This window comes from Gouania willdenowi, chromosome 3 (genome assembly GCF_900634775.1).
Source record: "Gouania willdenowi chromosome 3, fGouWil2.1, whole genome shotgun sequence".
NCBI lineage: Eukaryota > Metazoa > Chordata > Actinopteri > Blenniiformes > Gobiesocidae > Gouania > Gouania willdenowi.
The window spans coordinates 4492613-4510692 of record NC_041046.1 but is presented as its reverse complement, the minus strand read 5'-3'; the positions used below and the strand labels follow the sequence as shown (position 1 = coordinate 4510692).

General features: G+C 35.4%; 1 protein-coding gene across 1 annotated transcript in view; it reads right to left on the bottom strand.

The window, feature by feature from the left end:
* LOC114459565 (neural-cadherin-like) overlaps positions 1 to 18080 on the bottom strand; it is a 494937-nt gene that overhangs the window by 250462 nt on the left and 226395 nt on the right. Inside the window, exon 8 of the mRNA XM_028441778.1 lies at positions 16826 to 16998. Coding sequence (XP_028297579.1) covers positions 16826 to 16998 — 173 coding nt within the window. The remainder of the gene's footprint in view (positions 1 to 16825; positions 16999 to 18080) is intronic.

Genomic DNA, 18080 nt, shown 5'->3' with positions numbered 1-18080 from the left:
CAATATAAACAGGTTCACAATATAATTATTTTTTATAGTTTCTGTTTCCAGAATAATAATAATAATTCTCAACAAGAACAATTGATTAATTTGTCACATGACTGTTCCAGGGTTTGTTTGTTTTATTTAGTTTCACATCTACCTGTAGATCTATGTTTTTTACACTGCTGACAACTTGTTTGTAGTTTTATTTCAGAAAGTTTCACTTTTACAGTTACAGTTGGAAACCTTTGTTAATTGAATATCCTAGTTACATTACAGCAACCAAATTAAACTATATCAACTAAGTGAATTAATAAAAATAACCTGTGTAAAGGCTTTTTCAAACTAAAAAATTATCTTATGAAATCTGTGACCTGTTAAACCTGAACAACTGAAAGAATCAGAATCAAGAATCATTATTTCTTGGCAGAAATGCTTTTAAACACTTGCTGTACATTCAGCTGACATAAAAATCTTGTTTTCAAATATGTAGAATAATTGTGAATTTATCAGTAGCAGTAGTAGTTTTAATATTTTAGTTAATTTTTTGCAGGCACCTTTTTTGTCCGTCAAATGTATTTAAAATAAACTAAAATTAAAGAGAGAATGTTATTTAACTGTTGAACCTTGTCATAATTTTATTTATTTATATATTTTTTTAAATTGAAAAAAAAATGTTTATGGTCTTGGTCTTGGTCTTGGTCTCGGCTTGTCTCGGTCTTGGTCTTGACTCGGTCTCGGCTCCCGAAAGTCTTGGTCTTGTCTTGGTCTCGGTGCATTCTGGTCTCGGGCAAGTCTTGGTCTCGGATAGTGTGGTCTTGAACACAACACTACCGTGAGCACTAGGGTAGGGTAGGCAGGGCGTTCCAAATCGAGACCACCAATGTCAACACAAATGATAATTTCATATATTTCTGCTGGCAAGTGTTAATTCAATTAAATTCAACTTTATTTGTATAGTGATATTTACAACAATATCATCTCAATGCGCTTATCAAAATATAAAATTCATAATAATGAAAAAAACAAGCATTTATCCATCTGACAAAATCAACATCATAAACACCATTAAAGAAACATAAACAATTATTTAATATAGCCTCCATACTCTCCTAACAAGATATATCTCATGACGTGCAGTCAGGGTAGGCAAGGCAGTGCCTACCCAAGGGTGAATTGATATTTTGATTATTTGTTTTATTTATGTTTTTCCATTTCCAATAGCCTACAGTACCTATACGTTTGAAAGTGTCAGCAATTTGTGCGTTTCATAGCCCAAATTACCAAACAGCGCTATTTCCTGGTACGGTAGAGACGCTGCACAGTCTCACTCCACTGTAAGGCAGGAGGAGGAGCCAGGAGGAGGCCACACCCCCTCCCAAAAGCACATTGCTGCTCTCCCTCGGTTTCTATTGTGTGTTTTTATGTGTTTACGCATGCACAGTCAGTTCCCCAAGATGAAAATCGTTTGCGTAAAAAGGAAACTCTCTACGCTGTGCATGTTACATGTAACAGTACTTTTACTCGAGTAGCGTTTTTAGTGACTCCACCCACCTCTGATTATTTGTTAGTCCTGTGCTTCAGTGTAAAGTGAATTCTCACATTCTTACATTCATTAGATGCTCCACTGTGAAGCCCACTGGCTCAGAACCAGATGTGACACACCCTCACCCCCATACTTTTATGGGTACTTGTACTTTTTTTTTTTTTTTTTACCATTTCTAAATGAGTAATTTTACTTGTACTTAAGTACATGTTTAAAAAAAGTTAAGGACTTAATTAATTAAAAATGAAATAACTTATTAGGTCCATCAGTGTTTAACTGTAATAAGACTGCATTAGTCATATGAATTTATATTTGTGAGTTTGAAGCCTGGTAAATCAGATTTTAGTTACCTATTGACTAGTGCTGCTGTTAAAACATGTTTGAGCTAAAAAAAAAATTAAAAATAAATAAATAAAAAAACTAACCAATCAAAGCAGTGCAAAGAAGAAAAAAAAAAGGTCTGGAACCATGTGTAGAACATTGGTCATGAGCATTAGTATTTCTACAGTGTTTAGTGGTAAAGTTATACACATTTATCACATAGTGTGTGTGTGTGTGTGTGTGTGTGCATGCTCAGAGGACTTTCACAGGAACACCAGTAATGGAGGTGTTCCACTATCTCTGCCAACTTGACTTGATCCAGGTTTAGATTTCAACGTTTCCAGGACTCTTTTCAACCATCTGTGGTGGTTACATAACACCTCTGCTGTAATTAGCGTTCATTTGTTCTACTCACTTCTGTCAAAGATGGGATCAGTCAATCAGTCCAGTGATGGCCAGCGTGCTATGTTCACACACGGACTGATTAACTCTGCTGTAGATTTCAAATTGACTCTTTCAGTTTCACCTCAACTAACATTTATGAAACGCGTTTAAATGAACACTTCAGTAAAAATAATTGGTTTTCATTGTAACAAAAACTGATTATTTTTATTGTCATTTAAAGCAGGGGTTCTCATAGACACCTTCAAGAAACTAAAAATATACTTTATAACAATTTCAGCCCATTTTTGCCTCTTTTTACTTTTTTTCTGCAACTTTACCAAACTCACCATATTTTATCATATTTTCATCACTTTTTTTTTCTTGCCATATTTTTGCTTCTTTTAATGCATTTTTGCTACATTTCTCCTATTTCTGCCACTTTTAAATCACATTTCTTTGTCTTTTCTGCATTTTTTTTTCTTTCAACACATGTTCAGCACTTATAAACCCTTTCCACCACTTTTCCACCTAATATCACATATGTTGACCCATTACTGTCACTTTTAACCTCTTTTCACCATATTTCATGATTCTTTTTGGCTAATTTAAGCACATTCACCATTTGTCATGCCCATTATTTGCCAGTTTAGACTTTATTCCCACTTTTTAAAAAAAATCACATTACCCCATTTCTGCCACTTTTAAGTCAATATTGACACTTTAAACCCTTTTTACCCATTTTTGGCAACTCTTGGCAACTTTTAACTTATTTCTGTGCTTTTTAAAATCCCATTTCACCATCTTTTCCACCATTTTTGCTACATTGCTCGCATTTCTGACACTTCTCCATCACATTTTAATGACTTTTCTGCACATTTTCCCACTTTCCAGACATATTCAGCACTTATAAACCCTTTCCACCACTTTTCCGCCTAAAGTCACATTATTGTCACTTTTAACCTTTTGTTTAATGTTTATTTTTGGCCAATTTAACCACATTCATGCCCACTATTTGCGAGTTTAAACAAATTGTTCCAATATTGACACTTTAAACTTTTTTTTTTTTCCCCTTTTTATGTCTGTTTTTGTTTTCTCTAATTCACAACTTTTAACCAATTTATGTGGTTTTTAAAATCTCATTTCACCACCTCTTCCTCCATTTTTGGCTTCTATTCATCTCCAAAATTCAGACGTGCAAAAAAAAAAAAAAGTGAGATAATGGTTTATAAGTGTGTATTATCATTGTAGCTACTCTTCAAATAACTTTACCCCAACCACCCCCTCCCTCCCCCCACTTCTGCCATTTTAAAGCCAATATTGACACTTTGAACCCTTTTTACCACTTTTTCTTTCTGTTTTTGACCACTCTAAATTGCAACTTTTAACCAATTTGTGATTAAAACAATGATTTCCATCTTTAGGATGACTATAATAATAACAATAATAATAAACGTTCCTGGATAACAGTGGATATTATTCAGATGAATAAATAAATGTGGTTATCACAGATTCATAGAACAATGGACCATCATTTTACTGACTTTATGGATGGACCCCAAAAATCTCTCCCCTTTATTCCCCCTTATAGATGGTCCTGTCTCCACATGACTGTTCTTCAATGTTCATGTCTGTGTTCAACCACCTTCAGGTTTACCTGGACTGGATCTCAGGGGCCAATCATCTTGGGTCAACAGTAAAGTAAGTGTTTTGTAACTTGTCAGATTGTCAGTATGGCCATGGTTGGTTAAAATGTGCATCACTAGTGTTGGGATGTGTTTCTTTATGATTGATGCAAGATGCCAACTGTATTGTACAGTTGTAAATTATAAATTGTTGAAGATGTCCATAGTTTGAAGAGGAATTCATTTTGCTGAGATGTTTGTATAGATTATACAGTAAATCTTCTCTAAACAATGATCAGTTGAATCTTCATTAAAACCATGTCACTGTCCATGGTGCTGAATGGAATCTACTTAGACCAGGGTTTACCAGCTTTTCTGAAACTGTAGCTACTTTAGAGGTGCTGAATAGTCCAAATGGCTATCGGTTAGAAAAATACTTTTTAAATACTACATTTTCACAGTTTCACTTTAATTAAAAGCTAAGGTAATAACAAAGGCTAGCAGTACCTTAAAAAGGTAGGAAATGTTTTAGTTTTAACATGAAACAATTTGATTTTCATTTATTTCTAAAACTTTATCACATGTAGCAGTAATTAACTCTACTAAGTATCAACCACGTATTTATATTTGTGAGTTTGAATTCTGGAAAGTACGTAAATCACTTTTTCGACGGAGCTCATTAGTGACTAGAGCTGCTGAGGGCCCCTCACATGGTCCATGTGGGCTACCAGGGGCCCACGGGCACCGTGTTGGTGACCACCTGACTTAGACCAAAGGAGAGAGCCTTATTTTGATCTGCTGGCACTGTTCTGTGTACACACTGTTATGTTATATATAAATATACTGTATATATAGAGAGAGGGAAAGAGATGCATGTTTTTATAATATTGTGTGAAATCAGACATGATTTATTTTTATTCTATTTTTGTCATTGTTGTCTCTGTAAACTGAATGAAATGGTCTCTTTGTGTAACATTCCTTGTGATTACATGTAGAAAATTTAATTAGGCGTTAAATAAATACAAATAAGTTTTAATAATAAACCATAAATTCCTGTGTGTGGTTGTTGTAAAAAAAAAAAATGCAGAATCACTGTAACAATGTCATCAAAGAGGGAAAAATCACTATTTACCTACATACAGTATAAACTTTTGCATATATGATGAGACTAAAGGCCCCGGTCATAATAACAAAAATACAATATATTTGTTTTTTGAATGAATGAATGAGAGATGGGGCTAAAATTCAGATAAATGCATAAATAAATTCATGCTTATTTATTTATTTGTGTTATTTTCTAATAATTATCAGGCCTCACTCTCTGTTTGGCAACATTTATTAGAGCGATATGCTTAATAAAACACTTTCTGCTTCGTACAAACTGTTTAAATCTCTCGCTGAAGGAATACACTGAGCGGTGACATCATCACTAACCTTTGTCTTCATTAGCATAGAAATATTAATAGAAGTAAACAAGACATATTTATCCCTGACCTTTTCTTTTATCTGTTGCGTGCATATATAATCTATAAAATGAATTATTAAAAGATGTGAAATATTTACAGGTTGCAGCATTTACTGTAATTCAGGAATTATGTCTATTCCCCTGGTAACACTTTACTTTTACAGATCAGGCTGACATTACGTTGTCATTATGTGTCATTAGCATTGATAAAGTGTCTGATCAGTGGCACCTAATGGCAGGTGTCACGTAAGGCAATATATCGAGATTCAAGATATATCAAGATTTCCATTTATGCCAATATTCATATTTTTATATTTGACTCTGTATTAAAATACTTGTTTTATGAGTCGCTGCTTTCACTACTTCTCAGTACAGCATGAACATCACAGTTAGATGATCACTGAGTGCATCCTAACCCAGCTACACTGCAGAACTCACTCACACGTGCTGTCCCTTATTGGAGAAAAAGATGAGTGGCACATATTGTGCAGCTGGTTGTTAAAAGGTCCATGTTACGCTAAATTAACTTTTCTGTGTTTTAAACATGATAAAGGTCTATTATGGCTTCATACACATGTCTAAAGTGTTTTTTCATTGATTCCATCAATCGTTAGTTAGAGGGTGATTTATTCCTTTCTTACTACAGGGTGAACACAAACACATCGCTATAATTTGATGACGCGTTCACACTTTGATGATGAATTTAACACGGCACTGAGCTGGAGAAGCCACGCCTCCAGAAAGCTCTCTGCTGTGATTGACATGTAAACAGACACGCCCACAAAGGTGAGCATTTCAGCGTCGTTAGCACAGTGCTATGTATGTGTTTTCTACAGTCTATGTATGTACTGGTTAACGCCCCACCCCCACGCTCTGTCTGTGTTTATAAAGCAGCATGAGCTCAGCTATGGAGTGGGTGGGAGGAGGGTGGGCCGTCCTCTGGCCCTACGTCACCATGAGGGGAGGAGGAAGTCAGTATCCTGTCTATAGACACGCCCACTCATGAATATCCATAAGTAGGACGTAAATCAGCCTGTTTGAGTAGAGTTGATCAGAAAGTGACTTTTCAGAGGATAAAACTCTGGAAAACAGGCGAGTTTGGGAAAATAAACCTCAAATATTATGTTTTTGGAGTTCTTGGAACAAATGGAGATGATGGTGAAAAATAGCATGACATGTGACCTTTAATAAATGTGTCTGTTTGGCATTTTGTATCAGTAAATTTAACCCTGAGTTGTATTTCTGGTCAGGCTTTAAATTAAAATGATCAAGATTTATATCGGAACAATGATGAGATATGAGTTTTGGTCCATATTGCCCAGCCCTAGTGTCATGTCATAATAATAATGCCAGCCTTATGTATGAAACTTCAAGTGTTACCATCCTCCTCTCCAACATTTCATACTGTCATGTGATGACTTTCCTTAGCCACTGCATTTCCACATGATCAGTAAAATGTGCTGTTTTTAATCGACTCCCCCCTCCCTGACAAAATCAGCATCCACCGGCTGCCACAGTAGCACTCATGCATTTAGCGTTCAGCAAAGGCGGAGTAACGTTGTTAGGGACTATTAATGCCATAATCTACGTTATTGGACTTTTAAATGCTTTTCATCCTTATGTATCCCTTTATTCTCTACTTGTGACTTAGTGATTTATAACTGCAAGCTATCCCTCCATGTTAAAGAATATCTTCCATATTAAAGCACATGTATAGTGTTGCATCATATATCATGTAGAAAATAAATAATAAATGAATAATTATATTACTTAATTTGAGCAAGTTTACTCTCTTCTTCTTTAAAGGTGCAGTCTGCAACTCTTATAAAAGTGACTTTTTTGTCATTTTTGCTAAAGCTGTCACTATGTAAGAACAGATTAACATCTAACTAGTAGTTTGTGTGAAAAACTCCTGCAGCCTTTGGCAGAATGCCAGAATGATTGAGCAAAAAGAACCAATCAGAGCCAGGATTGTGTTTGATGGGGTGTCTGACAGCTGTTGCTTACAGGCCCCGCCCCTTTCCCGGAGCTTGAGCGCCATCTTTTTCACAGTGTATGGTCTCGAGGAGTAGAAGATGGAATTAGCAACTTTTCTGCTTGAAAGGTAATTACTGCAGCCTGATTTACATTATGTTTGATTTGTAATTGTTACACTAGAACTCTGTAGTGCATGCGTTGTCTGTGTGTGTGTGCAGCAGCCTCTGTGTGGGCTGCTGTAAGTGACACTGTGTTGTTGCTGCTGCTGAGGTGTGTGCACATAGAGAGAGAGAAGCCCTGCAGTAATATGCTTTTAACAGAACATGTTATATTACTGTGATGTTGCTGTCAGACTAACGTTAGCTTGTTAGCTCCTCTGAGGGAGGGACTTTGGAAAGTTTGGAGGCAGGGCAAGAGAGCAACGGGAGGGAGAGGGAGGGATCTGAGAATCACGGACTGCACCGTTAAGTTACAAGAGTTTGGTCCTGCAGCAAAACTGAAGCAGAAAGCAGCATCACATCACATTAAATAATGTGTCAATGAATTTTATGTATTCAACATAATCAATTACATTAGTAATTATTTTTGCATGATTGTTTATGTTATTTAATTCTTTTTTTTTTTTTTTTTTTGGCCCCACCCGGCAAGAATTTTAAACTCCGTCTATGGTAGCCTCCTCTGCTTCATAGCTCCATTCATTGTTATGCTAATGCTAATGTCTTGAGGGATGCTAAGATGACAGGGAGCAGGTGATTGGCTGAATCCTGACACTGGAAATTACCACCTTAAGGTGCGTTCACATCAAAAGCGACCTCAGCGATTCTGGCAACTAGATTTCATTCTAAATCAATCTAAATTATGTCAATCTCACGTGATTCCAGCGACTTAATCACGTGATCTGAGTCGCTGGAAGTCGCTCAAAGTTAAAAATTTTGTGACGCTGTAATGCAGCATCCAATCAGCAACAAGTTTCGCCCCAACTTCACTTCCCTGGTCGTCACGTGACGGGGTAGATAAAACGATGAAGCGAGCAAAAGACACGACTATAAGCGACTCATCACGGGCGATTTAAGCGACTGCACCTGCTCTGTCCAGTATTCAGGGATTTATTTCACTCACACTGTACGCATTATTATTTTAGATAAAATGTTACTTAATCACCTCAGATCGACTCGTTCTAAACGAACAAATGTAATTCATGAGGCAAATCGGTAACAATGAATCGTGATTTGAATGAGTTTTTCTAGGATTTCACAGAGATCTAACTATGTTCTTTTTTTTCTGAACATATAAAGTATGACTGTAAGGATCAGTTCATAGTTTAACAAGTGTTTCTCAATAATTGTTCCTATTCTGCAAACACCTCTTTTCTTTTCCAGTTCAAGTGCATCTAAGATCCTCTGAGATTTACAAAGGATGATGATAATGTTTAAAATAGGAGGATGTGTCCACCACAGTACAGGAGAAATATGACCCTTGATCTGGGACTGAACGTTACATCTGGACTCACTCCAGCTGGATGGTGTTGCTTGCTTTTTCGACTAAAAATCACAAAACTGGATGGCCACTTGTATTTGTCTTCTATGCAGATGATGTTATTTTGTTAATTCCAAATAAAAGATACAATATTTAAAAAAAAAAAAAAAGAATGATGGGAGATTTGGACCTTTTTCTCTGTTTAGGGTAATTTATTGATGTTTAGTGGTACATACTCATTTTTTGAGAAATGATTAGTTGAGGCAATAACATGATTCAATATTGACACAACAGTTCATCGTGAAAAACACAGACTTCTTTATTAAACTGGTAAACAACTATTTAATAAAAATAGAAATGGGTCTAAAATACAGATTCCTCATGCTCCTATGCAATAAAAACATCAATCCACGTTAGATAAAGAGATTTATATTTCAATAAGCACAATTGTTTTTGAATGCAGATTTTCTTTTTCAAACAATAGAACTCGATAAAGCTTTTATGATGTGTTTTTTTTTCACATTCCTGATACTAAAGCAGAAGCTTTTTGCTTCATTTGATGGACTTTAGTGACATATTCTACAAAGAAGACGTCAATCACAGAAGGATACAGACATGTGAAGATGTTTATTGTCTGTCTGTTTCAATCACAGTCGTCCCAGTCTCTCAACTCTTTCCAACATTTTCCCATTATCTCACTTATTATGTTTCTCACTGGAACCTTGAACGGGGAAAGAGGAAGTCCCTAAGTACTACTTTTGACACCTAATTAATGACAGAAAAGGTCAACACTTCCTGCCTATACTCTTGTTCTCTCCTTCACTCTTTCCTCTAATTCAATTTAAAACTTCACTCAACTCTTTCAAAGCTCTCAGTGAGTGAACAAAGCTAATCTCTCCTTCCAGTGGTTGTCAGTCAGTGTAGGAGAAGATAAACTGACATGATGTACAGTATAGAGACCGTATGAAAGACAGAATCAGTCAAAGATGTAAAAAAAAAGACACTTAGGGTAGGGTATAAGTACCCCCAGGGGTATGCAAATGGTCTTAGGGGGTACGTGACTAACAAGTTCAGATGAACTATGACCGGAAACGTCTCCACGCCAAATAGCACACACCACACTCCTGAGAATTCAGTCAAATGACTTGGTTCCACCCAGTAAAAAAATGGGGCCCCCTGGTTCGCCTGTGGCACACACAGAGTAATGGGCCCCATTCATATATTGGTATGTGTCAATGATTCGGTACCACCAACTGTCGCAACATTTGACTCACAAATAAATGAGAAAACGACTTTATTGGAAATTGCCGAAAAAGGGGAGTGGGCCCCTCGGGCCCCTCATTGAATTGTGCGAGGAATAATCGTAATCTACGTTGAAATACCTTTGAAACAATATATCACACGACTATGTTCCCATAAATTGGGAAATTACCATCTCATCATAATTTTTCAAAGAGTAATCATACTAAACTGCATTCTGTATATGACCAATAAAGGCAAAAAGCCCAATTTAATTTATTATTTATTTATTTTTATTTTAATTTCTAAATCACACAAATTACAAAACACAATTCAATCAACACCTAAACCAGACATAAGTAATAATAATAATAATAATAATATTGGCCTCAACTGTAGCAAATGACAAAGTCTGAGGATGTGTTTGTTCTCCATGATTATGTTGTGTTCAGTTAGTTCTGTGGCATAAATCATTCGGTTTCAGTCTTTTATTTTGAAAGGCTTTATTCAAGCCTGGCGTGGTTACCTGATAAAACGCCCATCAGACAAAGTGTGCATGAATTTTATGGTGGAAATAAAAGTAGAAATGCTTTTTTTTATTTTAAAGAAGGACTACAAAACACTAAGGAAAGTCACATTATTATTATTTAAATGAATTTAGAGTAATTTTAAAAAGGTTTTCAGTCATTTGTCACACCACACAACATTTTAACACTGAATAGATAACAGTCAGTGCATATATATATATATATATATATATACAGTATATATATACATATACTGTATATGTTCATGTATTTAAACCTATTTTGAGAGAAATGCAGTTTGAGAAAAAATATGACAAATATAACAGAAAATAACAACAATTAGAGGAAGCCCAAAAAAGTAATTAAAGTACTTTTTAAACCACATAATTAAAAAGTGCCTCGTTGGTTGTTATGTACGAAGTCATTAAAACCAGGGGTTCTCAACCTTGGGGTCACAAGACACTGGGAGGGGGTCGCCACAAGCCCTCAAGAAACTAAAAATATATTTTTTGAGCAATTTAAGCCCATTTTTTGCTTATTTTTACCATTTTTCTGAAACTACACCAAACTTGCCATATTTTAACCTTTTTTAATCACTTTATTGCCATATTTTTGCTCCTTTTAATGTATTTTTGCTACATTACTCCTATTTCTGACACTTCTACATCACATTTCTTTTCTGCAATTTTGTCCACTTTGCAGATATATTCAGCATTTATAAACCCTTTCCACCACTTTTCCACCAAATGTCACATGTTGAACAATTATTGTCACTTTTAACCTCTTTTCACCATATTTCATTATTATTTTTGACTAGTTAATCACATTCACAATTTGTAATGCCCATTATTTGCATGCATTCAGTATATTTAATGAAGAAGAGGCAATAACAACTACAAATAGAGGAAGCCAAAAAGATCATTAAAGCATTTTTTAAAAGTCACCACATTTTCTAATTAAAAGGTGTCTCGTAGGATGTTACGTATAAAGTCATTAAACAATTGCTCAGCTCTGTGTTTTGGGAAAAGAAAAGCTCTTCTTTTCTCTGTCTTCTTTAGTTTTTATTGGATGTATTTTATGTTTCACAATTTGAAGATGCACAATCCTTTGTTTCTTCCACTTTGCCTTCAGGGGAAATACAAATATCCATTTTTCTTTCTGGTTTTTTTGTTTACCACGACAAAAGTGAGAAATATCAGTGGATAGCAGCGTATCTGAGAGCAGGTGACAGTAATATTAAAGGTCAATAAATAAATATAATGGCTGGCAGTGTGACAGTAATCTGAAATTGATGCCATTGAAACAATGCAGGTTTCCATCTGGGAGATGACGTGTGTGTGTGTGTGTGTGTGTGTGTGTGTGTGTGTGTGTGTGTGTGTGTGTTTCTGATGCTCCTTCTGTCTCGGTTCAGTTATTCAGCTTTGGTTTTCACATTGGCTTCACAGCAGTGGAAGTTTGGGCAACAGAACAACAATAAAAGCCTCTTCAGTCTCCTGCTGCTGACTGCCAGCAATGGTTAAAAAACCAACTCCCATAAGCACGGATCTTTTTCACTCAGTGAAAAACCAACAAACTCGGGGCGTCACACCCGTGGGGGATGAAACACTCGCACTTTCATAAAACAAAAAAAAATAATAAAATCCTCCCCCTCACTTTTTACAGAGGGAGTCATTGTTGAAAACAAGTTAACATCGATGAGTAAAGTGTAAGTAAAGTGACAAAAAATAGGTAACAGGTGGCAACAATGGTGCAAAAGTGGCAAGAAAAGTGACTAAAATTGGCCAGAAGCAGTCAGAGTAGTAAAAAAAGATAAATAAGACAAAACAGGTGGTATGTAATGGCTAAATGTAGCTTTAATGAGCAAAATGTGGCAAACAATAGTGAAAAAAAGCAAACACGTGGAACAAAAAGAGGCCAAATGTAGGGAAAAAAGAAAGAGAATCTTACTCGTGATACTTACTCACTACTTTATTTTACTGCAACAATCTAGTGGTTCTGAATTTCTTGTCTTTTTCTGAGACTGGTTTTAAGTTGACTGATTTAAAATAGATTTGATATTCCTGAAAATATACGTATGTGACAGTGGGTTTGAGTCCTGGGCATGGTTTGTGCAACTGTACAAGAAAAGTGTTGAATGATGTTGGCGTGAAGTGTTTGGTTCTCCAATGTACTTCTCAAAAGTTGATGGTAATGTATTTGCATAATATTGTAATGAAAATCAAAAACGCGTTCATGACGTCTGCCGTGGTGAAAAACTACACATTTCCTAAAATAGACTAAAAACTAATTAATAACATTTTCCACTGATATAATGTCAAGTTTAAATGTAAATCAAAGGAAAAGAGGCAACCAGGACACGAGGAAGTAAAGGGAAACTTAAAGAACGTCACACACTCATCTTACACTCATTAATCAACATTAATCCATAATAAGTAAGATTTTATGAAAATGCCCCCCCTGCCCTCTGCAAACTCAGCATATGTTCCGAGGTGAATGAATTATGTTGAATAAATCATAATGTGAATAAAAATGTCTCTGATCCATTTTCTTGAACCACAGAGAGTCTGTTTTAAAATATGATTATATGTCTGCATATAATAAGATATGGGTTTAAGATTATTTAAAGCTGTTCAAGGCATATTATTGCATCCCTTTGTAGTCAGTGTGAGTTTCCGTGAACAATCTGATGGGCGGGGCTCTTTAAATGTTGCTGGAATGAATTGTGGGTCATCAGTGTTTCCTAGGCTAAAGGAAGTTATAAAGGATGCATTGAGCCTCCTTTCCTTAGTTTTTTAGAGAATTGGAACGCTCCTTATTATGGCTGCCACTTAAACACATCCAGGAGTTAGGAAGAGTGGATAGGAAAGGAGATAGGAGGGAATATTCACTTTTAAACTTGGTGCTTCGCTCCTGCAACAAACCAATTAAACTCCTCAAACTTTTCCTCTTCTTGGGACGTCTGTTCATATATTTATACATTTGATCTGATTCTGTGGGATTGTTCAGTGATTTATGTTGCTGATGAAAAAAAAAGAGAATTGGGAAATCAGAGGGTGGAATGACTGAGAATCAGCGCCACAGACGGAAAGGAGCGACTCATCGATTGTGAGTGGATGCCTCGAGAAGACTGAAGAAGACGACGTAATTCATAAATATTTACATTTATGGTGTCATTATAATAAAAATTGTAATTGAAAAAATATGTGGCTGTTGTAATTATAATTGAAATGTAATTGTGTTTAGATAATTGACTTTATAATTATAATTCTATGGATATTTCAATGGAATTTAATGGAAATTCTAGAAAAAATGTTCATCATAATTTAACAAAGCAAATCTAGTCTCATGAGGATCATTTTACCATTTAAAAAAAATTGTAAAAATGTGTTTCAGTTTTATTTTACAGCTGATTCAAGACATGAGTCAAAACTGAGCCGTTAGCATTAGAGATGCTAACAGTAAGCTAACACAAGAGGAAGATACATTAGTAGTCATTGAGAACGTAATTGTTATTGACTTTAATGGGAAACATAATAATTGTAATTTTAATTGAAATTACAAAAAATCCTGGTCAAAGTAATGATAATTGACTTGCAATTGAACATGGATAATTGAAGGCGTAATTGTAGTTGAAAAATATAATTGAACCTAACCCTGGTGCTCCCACATTTTACCATTTTAAAAATATATAAATCTTCAAGTAACCCTAACCTTAACCCATCTTCTGAGTATAAGCCTGGTCAGAAGGTCTGGTTTTAAACACATGACCTTCTCCTACAAACTCCAGGAAACTCTCTCTCTCTCAGCTACATTATGAAAATGAAAGCAGGTTATTAATGCCACTGTGATGAGGCTCAAATTGCCTCCTTCTGTAAATGTCTCCCAGCTGAAGCCATTTTTGAAAAGTCCTCTTAGCCTTCTGGCCGTGCCCCCTCCGCCCACCCGGGTGTTCGACGGTCACCCTGCCTTTACTGTGTGGCGGCTGCTGAATGTTCGGAGGCGGGGCCGCAGCTTCCTGTATTTGGTGGAGTGGGAGGGTCACGGTCTGGAGGACGGCTCATGGATTTCCTGGTCCTTCGTCTCGGACCCGACCCGTTAGCCTGCCGTTAGCCTGCCGTTAACCTGCTGTTAGCCTGCTGTTAGCCTGCCGTTAGCCTGCCGTTCGCCTGCCATTCGCCTGCTGTTAGCCTGCCGTTAGCCTGCCGTTAGCCTGCCCCGTCACCTCAGTGTCTTCAGTTTTTGTAATAAATTCTTACCTGCCTCCTCTTCAAATCCTAACATAATCAATAGATAGGAAATACATTTGATGATAATTGTTTTTAGTGTATTTTACAGTTAATTTAGGGCCCGTTAGCGTTAACTTTTATTAGGTTTTTTTATTTCAAGCTCAATATTTGTGATTGATTGTAATTGAACTTTAGTAATTGAGAACGTAATTGACTTACTGAGGATAATTGGCTGTCCCTGTGTTTCCCTCTGCGTAAACTGGAAACTTCTTCTCTTCTTCTTCAGAGTGACTAAAAACCAGCCCCTGCTGCTAATCTTAGCTTGTGGTCCCTGGGGAGGGATAGAAAAGTCCCCTCATTTCAAACTGAAACACAGTTGGGGGGTACGGGTAGGGCCAGTGGGGGATTACTTTACTCCCAGTAACTTTAAAGCTTTAATTAAAAGGCCGAGACGATGGAGGAGAGAGATGAGAGAGTGGAGACGATGGTCAAACACGCTAATCGCGTCTCAGGAGAGAAAAGATACGAGATAATGAATAGATGAGACACACAAAGACAGGAGTGACTGAACAGAACGAGGACGACTCACACTTAACCCTCATGAGCTGAGGAACCAAAACAGTACCCTATAAAACATCATCAAAATGACCATATAGATATTAGGTTTTCATCATAGTTTTGTATTGATTTCATTTTTTTATGCCCTTTTTGTCATAAATCTCTGATTTTTTTCAATGAGAAAAACACAAAATATGCATTTTTTAAAAAAAAAAATAAGGTGCAATGTGAAACATTTGGTATGAAGTTATTACAGACTTGAGTTGATCAATAATTGATAAGAACATTGATTATAAGGCATTGTTATTTTTAGAGCTATAAGCATTTATTAAAAAAACTGACACTCTGAGCGTAGGTACTAAAGGAACCCTTCATTAAAGTGTTTTCAAAATGTCATATATTAATATTTTTCCCCACTTTTTTCACATCAGATCTTTTCAACAACTTTCAATATATTTGTTTGTTTTTTATTTTTTTGTGCCAATTTTGTCATGAACCCCTGATTTTTTTCAATGAGAAAAAATGAAATATGCATTAAAAAATATATAAATAATAATAATAATAATAATAATAATAATAATAATAATAATAATAATAATAATAATAATAATAATAATGTGCATAATGGAACATTTGATATTGAGTTATTACAGACTTGAGTTGGTCAATAATTAATGGAAACATTGATTTTGAGACATTATTATTTTTGAGCTATGAGCATTTATTGAAAAAATGTGACACTGAGCGTACAGGTACCAAAAGTGTAACCTTCATAAAAATGTCATAAAAATGTTGTAGATAATGTTTTTTTTTTTTTTTTTTTACATCAGATCTTTTCAACAATTCCAGACCTAACCATGAATATATAACGTTTTTATTATATTTCAGCATTTTTGAAAAAAATAAAAATTAAATTATGCCCTTTCTATCATAAAAACATTTATTTTCATTGAGAAAAACACAAAATGCTATATTAAAAAAAAAAAAAAAAAGTGCAAAGCTGAACATTTAGTATGAAATTATTACAGACTTGTGTAGGTCAATAATTGATAGGAATATTTATTTTGAGGCATTATTACTTTTAGAGCTATGAGCATTTATTGCAAAAAAATAAAATAAAAATACTGTCATTTTATACCAAAATGGTACCCTTCATAAAAGTTGATTAGAAATGTTTCATATCATTATTTTTGCCACATTAATCACATCAGAACTTCAGACCTAACCATAAATATGAAGTTTGTTATATTATATTTGTATATATATTGTGCCTTTTTTTGTCATAAACCACTAATAATTAATTTCACCTGACATTTAGATGCAACATTTAACGTTTAGATTTAATATTTATAATTAACATTACAATTTAAATTTAATATTTTACATTTAGAATTAGATTTACCATTGACATTACACATTTATGAGAAAATGAATATGACAACTTTCACAAATATTGCACAAAAAAATGCACATGTTCTTTAAACCACAGCTCGTCTTCTTACCATTTCAAAGACGGGTTTGTTGTTATTGACGTCGTCGACGCCCACGATGACCTGCGCCGTGGAGGACATCGCCTGAGGCCCGCCTGAGGCGTTGTCGTCTGTAGCCGTGACATTGAGGACGTATTCAACGCCCTGCAGGCGAGGAGGGGGGCTGGAGCGCAGCCGGATCAAACCTGCACACAAAAACACGTCGTTTCCATCGTTGGTTCAACATTAGTGAGCAGCGGCCGTATGTGGTGGAAATGTACGTGCAGCACATTCTCCATTGTTTCACTCACTATTATTGGAACTAAAAGGTCAGAAAACATTGCATCAACATATATTTTATATATTATCTGTAGAAGGAGTTCTCAACCTTTGGGTCAAGACCCTATTTTGGGATGTGAAACACTGTGTGGAGGATGCCAATTGCCTTCAAGAAACTAAGAATAACAACAATTTCAGCCCATTTTTGCTTATTTTTAACATTTTTCTGCAACTTCACCAAACTCACCATATTTTAACCTATTTTCATCACTTTTTATTGCCATATTTTTGCTCCTTTTAATGTATTTTTGCTGCATTACTCCTATTTCTGACACTTCTACAGCATATTTCAAAGCCTTTTCTGCACATTGTTTCTACTTTCAGACATGTTCAGCACTTAGCAACGATTTCCACCACTTTTACACCTAATGTCACATATGTTGACCCATTATTGTCACGTTTAACCTCTTTTTACCATAACTTGCGCTCATTTTTTGCCATTTTAACCACAATCACCATTTGTCATTATTTCCCAGTTTAAAATAATTATTCCAATATTAACAATTTAAATTGAACCCTTTTTACCAGTTTTTCTGTCTGTTTTTATCCACTCTAATTTGCAATATTCAACCAATTTCTGTTGTTTTTAAAATCCCATGATTGAAACAAGGATTTACATCTTTAAGATGATTATTTGCTATTAATAGGAATAAATAATCTAGCTTGTTTGGGAGCTATGCCCCCCCCCCCCCCCCCCTCATTGCAACTACATGTGATTTATTTTGGGTAAAAAATAAGAATTTGGATTACTCTTCAAATCTCATGAGTTATTCCATGTCATCCCATGCTCTTTGATCTAAAAGTTATTCAATATTCACACTGTAAATGTTTAGTTTGATCTGAGATATGGACAATGTAGTGAGGGGGGGGTGTGTCCTTATTATTCTTCCATGTTCATCTTCCAATATATCAGTAACGCCATCACATACAAAGGTAAATATGGTATAGT